The 12,390-nt window shown below is 40.5% G+C and overlaps 1 protein-coding gene across 1 annotated transcript in view; it reads right to left on the bottom strand.

Annotated features, from left to right (window-relative positions):
- The window catches only part of CNTN5 (contactin 5), a 1,460,727-nt gene that overhangs the window by 503,672 nt on the left and 944,665 nt on the right, over positions 1 to 12,390 (bottom strand). The window contains 1 exon segment of the mRNA XM_033947995.1: positions 5,013 to 5,237. Within this exon segment, the coding sequence (XP_033803886.1) occupies positions 5,013 to 5,237 (225 nt within the window).

Raw genomic sequence — 12,390 nt, 5'->3', positions numbered from 1 at the left:
ATTTTGAAGCTGTAATAGTCCACAAATGTGTCAGTGTAAAGAGAAGCAAGGGTTGACTGTCTTGGGCAGAAAATAGTGTTTTAGGCTGGTTAATCAAGTCATTGGTAACACTGATAAATAGTTTTACAATGGGCTAGGCAACCAAGATGATAAAGGGGATGGAACTCCTTATACACGAGGAAAGGCTAAAGAGGTTAGGGCTCTTCAGCTTGGAAAAGAGACAGCTATGGGGAAATATGACTGAAGTCTTCAGAATCCTGAGTGGTACAGAACAGGTAAATGTGAATCCAATAAGAAGAAATATTTATTCACACAGAGAATCGTTAAGCCCTGGAACGTGTTGCCAGAGGATGTGGTAACAGTGGTTAACATAGATGGGGTTTAAAAAAAAGATTGGACAAGTTCCTGGAAGATAGCATGGAGTGCCAAGGATAATGCAGCCATTGTGACATCACTGATGTGATTGGCTCTTAGGCACTGGTGGAATGAGGCATTATGACATCACAATATCTGCTCTGGATACCAGAGACTGTCATTCTGTAGTGTCTGTTTCAACCTCAGTCCTTCTACACCAGCATTTGTTACTCATGCCATCCTCCAGTTCTGTGTGAGTTATGAGTTACACTCATAATTAAAATGCAGACAATGCAATCTTTCCCAGTCTATACAGCATATCTAAAAAAATTAACTGCTTGCTCCTCACATTTGTCATGATACGAAACTCATGAAGAAAGTATTTAAATAACTCCGTCTTCAATAATTTCTTAAAATTTTGTAAAGTCGATGCCTTCTTTACTTCAAGTGGTAGAGTATTCCACAACATTGGTAGCATGGAGTGCTACTATTTGGGTTTTTGCCAGGTATTGTGAACTGGATTGGCCATTGTGGAAACAGGATACTGGGCTGGATGGACCACTTGTCTGACCCAGTATGGCTAGTCTTATGTTCTTAATTGCTGCAGTCCTGCAGATGTTGAAGGCCACAGTGAAAGGAGCATCCATAATACATTCCCATACCGCTGTGAATCGTATAATAGATGGCAGAAACAGCAGGTAGAATTAGTGTGACCATAGGGCTCCAGAAAAAAGGGGGACGGATTGAGACATCCGGGTTTTACTTCCATTGAAAGCAACCCAGATGTCTCAATCTGTTCTCCTTACTTCCATTGCTTTCAATGGAAGTAAAACCCGGATGTCTCAATCCGTCCCCCTTTTTTCTGGAGCCATATGATCACACTAGGTAGAATGTGTGCTCAAAATTTAGGAAGAGTGGGAGACAGGACATGGTTTGGGCTCTGTTAGGTGATATTTGTCAAACCGTCTGTTACTCTGTATGCTTTGAATGCTGTCTCCAGTTGTGAGCAGCCCATGCCTGTGCAAGCTGACAAGTAATTTGAGGGCTCAAAGATTTTATTGTCTTGAGTTAAAGAAAAAGCAGTTTTATTAAATTAATCTGACTCAAGGCTGGGCACTACGGAGAAATAACTGTGTTGTTTTTCCGCAGTGTCTAGCCTTGAGTCAAATTAATGTACGGTAATAGAGCTGCACTTTCTTTAACTCGAGACAACAAATCTTTGAGCCCTCAAATGACTTATTTGGAAGACTTATTTTTAGACTTCCGTTCTTATTACAAATTTGTAATTTGACCCTAAGTAAGGATAAGGAATATTTTAAGTTCAAAATGGAAGTCTTGGAAAGATTAGACTGATTAGCATTCATTTGTTTTCTTTCTCAAATTTCCATTTGGTTTCTCCTTCAGATAAGCTGAAATGGTACTTTCAAGAGGTATTGAAAGTACTAAAAAAAAGGATATACTACCTATGGCTAAGGTAATTTATATTGCTTCAGAAACACAGACAAGGAAGCAGATAGCAATGGATGGAAGCTTGAATGAAGGGGCTGCAAGGCTGATGAAGAGGGCTGGAAACTAGGCATAGATGGCCAAAAATTGTTTCTTTAATGACCTTTCTGGAAAATTTTTTTTTTTTTGTAAATAATTTTTTATTGTTAGTGCAACCAATATTTGTATTTTTCTGGTCATTTGGTTATTTTTCTAGTCACAGATGATTACCGTCCTGCAGACAAAATCCTGACTACCTTCTCCCCTATAACCACAACTGAAGTCATCACACTCCTCACCAAACTATCCACACGCAACAGTACCCTTGACACATTTCTCAATAAGTTATATGTGAGTGGCCCCGACTTTATTAATCAATAGTTAACCAGATTTATCACTTCCCTACTCCATAAGGGGACCCTATGATGCCAAATGGACCACATAGCCTTATCTCCCATCCCCAAAACCCAGAGTGCAGGCCTATCCATTCCTTCTAACTCAGACCAAATCCCAGGAATCCCAATACTGACCAAATTACTTGAAACTGTAGTCTGCAAACAACTGAAAAAATACATGGATCAACACGCCTGTCTACATCCAACTCAATATGATTTCAGAGACCACCACAGCACTGAACTGCTGCATTTTACTTGCACAACTAATATCAATCAATTGCTAAACAAAGGAAAACAAGCAATTTGACTACAATTTGACATCTCAGCTGTCTATGACTCTGTGGACCACAATCTCCTTCTGTTGAAATTCAGTGAAATTGGAATTGAAGGATCAGTGATTAAATGGTTTAACTCATTCTTAAGCAATTGAAAATATGTTGTAAGGAAAGACAACACTCTCTCTCGCAAAGCTGGAGATCCTTCTGTGGCATGCCATAGGGCTCTCCTTTATCTCATAAGAACATAAGAAATGCCTCTGCTGGATCAGACCCGAGGTCCATCGTGCCCAGCAGTCCGCTCATGCGGTGGCCCAATAGGTCCAGGACCTGTGCAGTAATCTTCTATTTATACCCCTCTATCCCCATTTCCAGTAGGAATTTGTCCAATCCTTTCTTGAACCCCAGTACCGTACTCTGCCCTATTACGTCCTCTGGAAGCGCATTCCAGGTGTCCACCACACGTTGGGTAAAGAAGAACTTCCTAGCATTTGTTTGAATTTGTCTCCTATCAACTTTTCTGAATGCCCTCTTGTTCTTTTATTATTAGAAAGTTTGAAGAATCTGTCCCTCTTTACTCTCTCTATGCCCTTCATGATCCTATAAGTCTCTATCATATCCCCTCTAAGTCTCCTCTTCTCCAGGGAAAAGAGATCCATCTTCTCCAATCTCTCAGAATATGACAGGTTTTCCATCCCTTTTATCAGACGTGTCGCTCTCCTCTGAAACCTCTCGACTAACGCCATATCCTTCTTAAGGTACGGCGACCAATACTGGACGCAGTACTCCAAATACGGGCGCACCATCGCCCGATACAACGGCAGGATAACTTCTTTCGTTCTGGCTCTAATTTTGTTCAACTTTGTTATGAGCTCACTTGGTGAAATCAAATTCACAAACAGTAAACAACTCCTAACCTATGCTGACATCTTCCTTTTGCTGTATATTGTTCCGGCCTCCATGAACATCGCCAAATAAATCTCAAAAGGAATAAACAAAATTTCTACCTGGCTAACAAGAACAAGCTCAAACTAAACACTGCCAAGACTAACTTAACTTGGCTCCATACTTCCCATCAAGCAGTCCCTACTTCTGCTAGCCTTCCATCTGGAACCACATTCAGCGTACAATACTCATCCAAAATCCTTGGTGTGATCTTGAACTCTACTCTTTCTTATCCCCTGCAAATCTCTAATCTTCAGCAAAAAACAAACAAACATCTTTAACATGAACATGAAACAGTTGCGGTTGATCAGACCTTTCTTTTATGAATGTGACTTTACAATACTGGCCCAAATTCTTATTCTCGCTCAGCTAAACTATTGCAACTCCTTATATGTGGGTATAGGCCCTAAGCAACTTCACAGACTTAAGGTCATCCAAAATACAGCCTGAACGTAGGCCATTCTCGATAAAAACAACACCACATTTTGGACTTTATTTTTTGAGAGTGGACATTTCCCTGCAGCCTACTTTTTGGGGCCTAGGGCCTTAGGCCAAAAGAGGACTTAAACATTTTTTTTTTATTATGCCCCTTCATGGATTTCATTTTAATTGCACTGATTGGACCTAGGTCGGCTAAATAAAAACATTTTCTTTTCTTTTGGTAAAATTATTTGGTAAAATTACAGTTAAGGATTTTATCCCATACTGTATTTATAGTAATATATTAAAGCAGGCCCATTGTCTTGTAAAGTTGTTTTACTGAGTTTTTGCTAACAAAGTATTGTCTTTATCTGCTATCATTTACTATGGGCTCCTTTTACTAAGGTGTGCTATGCTTTTTAGTGCACGCTAAATATTAGTGCGCACTAACCACACGCTAACGTGTGCATGTTAGTCTATGGACACGTTAGCGGCTAGCATGTGCTATACATGTGCTAAAACGCTTAGCACACCTTAGTAAAACAAGGGATATGTTTGTTTCTGTTAAGGCAGAATTCCAACTCCATTGCTCGTAATTATAATATGTTAAGAAATCAAGAGTAGTGCCAAATACCCCCAAGCATACACACACACAATCGCCAAACACTCGGCCCTTTGCAATTGTGAATAAAGATATATACAAAAAAAAAAAAAAAAAGAGTAGTGCCAAAAAGAAGTCTAAAATATATTTTGAAATTGATTCATATATACTTCAAATATGTAGGTATTCACCGAATAGGCAAAACTTGATTGCAATTCAATGCCATTTCACATCAAGTTTTCTACTTTCTGTTATATATAGGCTATGAGAGAGAAATATGCACAATTCCTTTAGAAAGAAAAAAGGATTTTTTTTTTTTTTAACTGGGTCTCATAATAGGAAATGCCTCATGGTTTGGAATTAAGCTGCTAAAATGCATTTTCTGAAATATTGGTTTTGAGAATGTTTGATTTCAAATGACGTGTATAAATAGTGCCATATCTTCAAACATTTTCTGAGAAAGAAAAGAAGGGGGAGGGAGAGAGAAAGAGAGAGGTGGGTAGAGAAAGCGAGGGAGAGAGAGAGAGCGAGACTCACCTTCTTGCCTAAAGGCCTCTGAGAAATGATATAGGTTTGTTGGAGACTGGTAATGCTGTGCTGTATCTCGCCAACTCGGAGTAAGGAGACTGATTGCTCCTAATGAAGGGTTACTGAATCGTGGTCGGCTCCTTGAATTAAACTGTGCTGAAGATGAAGTGCCAGGCTTAATTCTTAAGACAGCGGCATGTGAAATAGGCTGGCCAGGAACAGCAGCAGAGTATTCTGTAAAAGAAATATTAAATTGTGAATAAAAGACAGAGAAGAACATTTTTGTAGACTACAGTACAAGGTGTACTGTGGTCACTATGCTGTTTTATATTCTGCTGCAGATAAAGGGTATTAAAATATGAAGCTTGGCTCTGTCAAGCGTTCAGCTCTCCTGTGTAGTGTAACAACTCCAACACAGTAGTAACAAAAATTTATAAATCTTCCAGTTAGAAGTGTCCTATAAATGTACAATAAAAATGATAAAAGCCAGACTTTATCCTATGCACAGTTGCTTCTGGATATGAAGTAGTCAATTAAATTCTAACACTGTTTAGTATGTGCCCCAAATCCTTAGGCTGCGATAACGAAGGCTGAAAATGCCTCCATATTTCTTGCAAAGCTTTCCTGCATGATTTGGAAATAAACAGTACTCTGGTGTGGAAAGCACATATCTTGCCAATTGATGGAAGAGGATGATGGATGAAGCATCCTAAACATCTAATTCTTAAAGATGGGAAGTTATCTCTTATGAGTGTGTGGTGCAGTGGTTAAAGATACAGCTTCAGCATTTTGGGGTTCACATCCATGCTGCTCCTTGTCACCCTGGCTAAGTCACTTAATTCCCCCCCCCCATTGTCCCAGGTACATTAGATAGATTGTGAGCCTGCTGGGACAGAGAGGGAAAAATGCTTGAGTATCTGAATAAATTCATGTTTATTGAAAGCTTCTATACCACTGCTAATGACTGGGGGAGCTGTTTATATGAGCTTTGTAATGGTGTTATAATACATGAATACATGAGCTTCTGTAATGGTGTTACAATATAGAGTTTGCGTTTCCTGGGATGGTTTCAATACAGACATTAATAAACCATAATCAATACATTATTAAACTGTAACCAAAAATCGTGCTTTGTAAAGATGTTACAATACAGAGTTGGCATTTTTTGAGTTGGTTCTCAATACAGGCCTCTTAAACCATATTCAATCCTCTTTCTTAATTCCACCTATAATATCTACCTGTTTATACATACCTACTTGTACATACCTTTATAAAATCATTATGAGCTCCTTTGGGAGAACGTTATAGAAAATTGAAGAAATAAATAAAATGCTATTATAATTTTTCTATTTTATTAATTTCTGAATGAATATACTGTATGCTTTCTTTCTTATGTTTCCAGGCTCAGCAATTTTCTCCTGCTCTTTCTAATTTCCTGTTCAATGAGAATTGTTTTCTACTGGAGCTGTAATGTCAGGAACCTTAATTTTCCATTTGCAGATGCTATTTTCCCCTAGCTTGACTCCTCCCATCTAGTCCAACCATTGCAACAGCAGCCCCTTACCAGGGACCAAAAAAAAATATATCCTTTTCGAAACGTCTACTTGTTTGCTTTGAGTCTCTAATCAAAAGGATCGCCATTCTGTGAAGACTGAACGTTCCTGCCTTTGTGGGCTTTGAATGCTTCTTTTACTGCTTTTCTGCCCTGCCAGGGCTTGGGAATTGAACCAAGGTCTCCTACACAGTATTACAAGCAAGACATGATGCCGAAAGACATATATCTTCTAATTAGTGGGTAGAATGTGCGCAGTGGTTAAAGTCATACACACAAACAAGAGATTCTACCTCCTCAAGGTAGAACAAAGAGAAACAGGAGGCAGCCTTGGTTCTCAATCTGTTTATTCATTCAAGACCCAAAACGTACGTGTTTCGGCCGTATGACCTGCCTCAGTTGTCTTATCCTCAATGAGAAGAACTTGGTTTTCAAATCTCCTCTTATAGTGAAACAATGTAAATGTAAATAAACGAATGGTGGTTTGAAAAGATGACCTTTAAAAGCTCATCAGCTATGCATAAGAACAACGCTGTATCTTTCTGTTTATTAGAGATACGTCCACAACACGTACGTGTTGGGTCTTGAATGAATAAAAAGATTGAGAACCACGGTTGCCTCTTTTGCTTCTCTTTGATGTAATTAAAGCTACGGCCTCAGTACCCTGAGGTTGTGAGTTCAAACCCACACTGCTCCTTGTGACCCTGGGCAAGTCACTTAATCCCCCCCATTGCCCCAGGTACATTAGATAGATTGTGAGCCCGCCGGGAGAGACAGGGAAAAATGTTTAAGTACCTGAATAAATTCATGTAAACCTTTCTGAGCTCCCCTGGGAGAACGGTATAGAAAAGTGAACAAATAAATAGTCTTGTTGCAAATAATTTTCCATTTTTTTCAGTGGAGGAGGGTGAATACTAGAGTTCTGCAGGGATCTGTAGTGGGACCGGTGCTATTTAACATATTTATAAATGATCTGGAAATTGGGAATGACAAGTGAGGTGATTAAATTTGCAAATGACACAAAACTATTCAAAGTTGTTAAAATGCATGCAGACTGAAAAATTGCAGGACAACCTTAGGAAAACCTTAGGAGACTGGGCATCCAAATGGCAGATGAAATTTAATATGGGCAAATGCAAAGTGATGCACATTGAGAAAAATCATCCAAATCATAGTTACTGCCATAGGGTTCACCTAAGGCAGGGGTAGGCATTTCCGGTCCTCGAGAGCCGGAGCCAGGACAGGTTTTCAGGATATTCACAATAAATATGCATGAGATAGATTTGCATCTCAAGGAGACAGTGCATGTAAATCCGTCTCGTACATATTCATGGTGGATATCCTGAAAACCTGACCTGGCTCCGGCTCTCGAGGACAAGAATTGCCTACCTCTGACCTAAGGGGTCAACACCCACGAAAAAGATCTAGATGTCACTGTAGACAATATGCTGAGTCTTCTGCCAAAGATGTGGTATGAAAGGGATGATAAATAAGACTAAAAATATTACTGTATAACAGGGGTGTCAAAGTCCCTCCTCGAGGGCCGCAATCCAGTTGGGTTTTCAGGATTTCCCCAATGAATATGCATGAGATCTAATTAGCATACAATGAAAGCAGTGCATGCAAATAGATCTCATGCATATTCATTGGGGAAATCCTGAAAACCCGACTGGATTGCGGCCCTCGAGGAGGGACTTTGACACCCCCGCTGTATAATGTCTCTGTATCAATCCATATTGCTACCTCACCTTGAGTATTACATTCAGTTCTGGTCACTGTATCTCAAAAATGATGTGGAGGGGCATTTTCACCAGAATGTCTAAGTCTGAATTTTGACAGTTCCCGCTAAACTTCCAAATTCAGAAGTGGAGAAATGTCCATTTTTGAACAGGATGACCAAATATATATTTTTAAAAAATCACCTACTTGGACATATTGTCTAAAGTTAGAAATGTCCAAATCAGCACCATTTCGATGTAGGAAGGATCAAGCATTGCAATGGACTGGCCATATAGACATGCCAACAGAGCAGTGAGCCATATTAGTGAGCACTGCTGTGAACTTTACATAAAGGGTGCCAGAAGCACATCTCATCATAACTCCATTATAATTTATGCTGAGCCCTCCAAAACTTCCCCCAAATCTACTATAACCACCTGTCTGCCACAGGTGGCGCCTATATGGCAGTAGCATAGGGTTTTGGCAGGCTCATACTTTCCACCATAATCTAGTAGTTAGAATGGCTTTTGGGCCTGGTTTCTCCTCTCTATGGTTCACGAGCCCACCCACTAGGCTACTTAAGACACTTATATGATACTCTACTAGGCTTTCCCATACAGGTATGTACTATTTTATTTATAAATCTGGGATGAGAGGGGTCAATGGCCTCTGTTTGAGTGTGTGGGGGTGGGGGGTCATTTCTTAATCCCTCTTGTAGTCCTCTGACCAGTTTGGGTCCCTTTTTGGCACTTAGATACTTATAAAACATCTAGGCAAAAACATCTAAGCTCCATCTAGGACATCTTGCAAAAGGTTTGATTATCACTGCAACACGTTCAAGTCTAACACACTCCAAAGCCCACCTAAAACACACCCTTAACACTTAAATGTTCTGGAGGATGAACAAGCATCAAAATGTCTAAATTTCCAGCTTTGAAAATTGGTGCTTGGACGTTTTAGCAAGCAAAATGTCCAAGTACCAACTTAGGTGGGTTGACATGGACTTTTCTTCTGTTTTGATTATGCCCCTAATAGTGGAATTAGAAAAGGTTCCAAGAAGAGCAACCAAAATGATAAAGGGGATGGAACTCCTCTCATATAAGAAAAGGTTAAAGAGGTCAGGGCTCTTCAACTTGGAAAAGAGATGGCTGAGGGGAGATTTGTTTGAGGTCTACAAAATCCTGAGTGGTTTAGAATGGATAAAAGTGAATCAAGTTTTTACTCTTTCAAAAATCACAAAGATTAGGGGACATTCAACACTGGTTGACTATAATCCCTGGAATTCTTCCCCCACCCCCATGATAATTGTTACCAAAGGGGATCACTGAACTGGAAAGCTCCACATAGAAGTTTCCAGTTTTATATTTTTTTAAAAATGTGAAATATGCATGTCCTCCACAGTACTAGAACATATTTGCAGCCAGAAACACATACTTTCATATTAATGAAAAAAAAAAATTTGCCTCTCTATTTGGAGGGTTATAACTGGCCAAAAGGGTCTATAATTGTTGCTTAGTACTCAAAAATTAGTTTAAGATACCGCTACTACCAGACAATACACATCAGTATTGTTAGCCCAACAGACTTGAAAGGCTATGGCCTCAGAATCGGAGCCTACGCACAGCAGTGAATCACAAACTGAGATAATCCGCGCAGTTATACAGCTCCTGCTCCAATCATTGGCCGGTATTTACTTTTTTAAAACTTTTTCTAAAGCATTTCAATGAAGCTAGTTCAAACCCTTCACCCCAAACTTCAAAAACTTTTAGGGAAACTGCGTATATATATTAGCCAGGATTTGAAAAAGTGTAGACCAAAAAGACTTATCTTGTTGCTGACTTATCTTTAAAACATATTCAGTCACTAGTGTGAAGGGTTTGAACTAGCTTCATTGAAATGCTTTAGAAAAAGTTTAAAAAAAGTAAATACCGGCCAATGATTGGAGCAGGAGCGGTATAACTGCGCGGATTATCTCAGTTTGTGATTCACTGCTGTGCGTAGGCTCCGATTCTGAGGCCATAGCCTTTCAAGTCTGTTGGGCTAACAATACTGATGTGTATTGTCTGGTAGTAGCGGTATCTTATACTAATTTTTATGATAACGTTATATACTGCTGGGGTGACTAGTTTTAGGTTATTTTTTTTTTTTCACCATGGAAATCTGTAGCAGGTCTGAGGTTTTCCTATGGCCAAGTGCCATTCACTGGCATGAATCTGGGGCTTTGTGGTATCTTAGCTCTCTTAACCTATGCAAAGTTATCACTAACAAAGATATTCTATCGAATTTTGTGTAACATTTTGCATGTATACTGCACAGGATCAAGAGGTGAAGCAGATGATATACGAAGGTGGTTTCAAAAGTTTGGTAAATTTCCATGCAGTGGCACCACAGTCCATTAAAATCATCAATGCTGTCAATGAGTATTTTGAAGAGTTTGACAAAACCTTTTTTTTCCTACAATACGAGAAAACTGGAAACTCGCTAGACTAATTCCTCCTTTTACAAGGCTGAAGCATGGTTTTTAGCACCAGCCGTGGCGGAAACAGCTCCAATGCTCATAGAATTCCTATGTCCAAGAACTTATGATCAATGTATAGTAATAATCTTTGCACAGAGAATAGAATCTATAATGTACTATTAGTACTCTGAGCACTCCAACAATTTTTAACCAGTTCTTGAGCCTCAGCCCCACCACTCACCGCCTCAAAATACTTTCATCGCAGCAAGCTTTACGTGGTTATTTCCTCATTGGCTCATTTTACTTTCCAACCTTCCCAAACCTTTCCAACCTTCCCAAACTAAACTGAAGGTGTATGAAGTTAGATGAATGAATGAACTAAATGAGAGAAAGCTAAGTTATTTTGCTTTATTTATATCTATCTATTTATTCATAAAAGAAATATATATATGAGGTTGATGAAATAAGTAAGCACTAAGCACTTTGATTTATAAGTACAGTGGTACCTTGGATTACAAGCATAATCCGTTCCAGGAGCATGCTCGTAATCCAAAATGCTCATTTATCAAAGCGAGTTTCCCCATAGGAAATAATGGAAACTTGCTTTGATACATTCCCCCCCCCCCCACGAGAACCGGCATTGCTTCCTCCGAAGCCCCCCCTGCGATCCGGCACCCTCCCCCCCACGATGCATCACCCCCCCCCCCCCGCCGCAATTGGGCACCCCCCACCGTGATTGGGCACCCCCCTGCTGCAATACGGCACCCCCCCGCCAATTCATACCATCATCTGGGCATCGGCACGTCCTGTGTTTGGTGCCGGTGCCCGAAGAGGAGGCCGATCTTCGGGCACCGGCACCAAGCACAGGACATGCCAGTGCCGGTGCCCAGATGACGGTATGAAGCGGTGGGGGGGAGGGGAGTGCCGGATCGCAGGGGGGGGGGCGCTCGTAAATCGAGCCATGCTCGGTTTCTGAGGCGCCGATTTTGCAAATGTTTTGCTCGTCTTGCAAAACACTCGCAAACCGGTGCACTCGTAAACCGAGGTGCCACTGTATTAGGAAATGTGCAACAATATAAGGCACAATGCACTTTTAAAATAGTTGAAAAGAAAAGAAAAAAAGTAGAAAGTAAAATGAGCCAATGAGGAAATAACCACGTAAAGCTTGCCGCGATGAAAATACTTTGAGGCGGTGAGTGGTGGGGCTGAGGCTCAAGAATTGGTTAAAAATTGTTGGAGTGCTCAGAGTACTAATAGTACATCATAGAATTCCTATGAGCATCAGAGTTGTAATCGCCACAGCCGCTGCTATAAACCATGTTACGGTTTTGTATAAGGGTGTATGTGTAAGTGAGCCTTTTACTAAGGCATGCTAGCCGTTTTAGCGCGGGCTAAATATTAGTGTGCACTAAACGCTAATGTGTCCATTATAGTCTAGGGATGCGTTAGCGTCCAGCGTGCGCTAAAACAGCTAGCGTGCCTTAGGGCTCCTTTTACAAAGGTGCGCTAGCGTTTTTAGCGCACGCACCGGATTAGCGCGCGCTATATAGCATGCGCTACCCGAAAAACTACCACCTGCTCAAGAGGAGGCGGTAGCGGCTAGCGTGCGGGGCAATTTAGCGCACGCCATTCCGCGCGTTAAGGCCCTAACACACCTT

This window comes from Geotrypetes seraphini, chromosome 6, assembly GCF_902459505.1.
Source record: "Geotrypetes seraphini chromosome 6, aGeoSer1.1, whole genome shotgun sequence".
In the NCBI taxonomy this organism is placed as follows: domain Eukaryota; kingdom Metazoa; phylum Chordata; class Amphibia; order Gymnophiona; family Dermophiidae; genus Geotrypetes; species Geotrypetes seraphini.
This window is presented reverse-complemented; position numbering and strand designations above follow the sequence as displayed.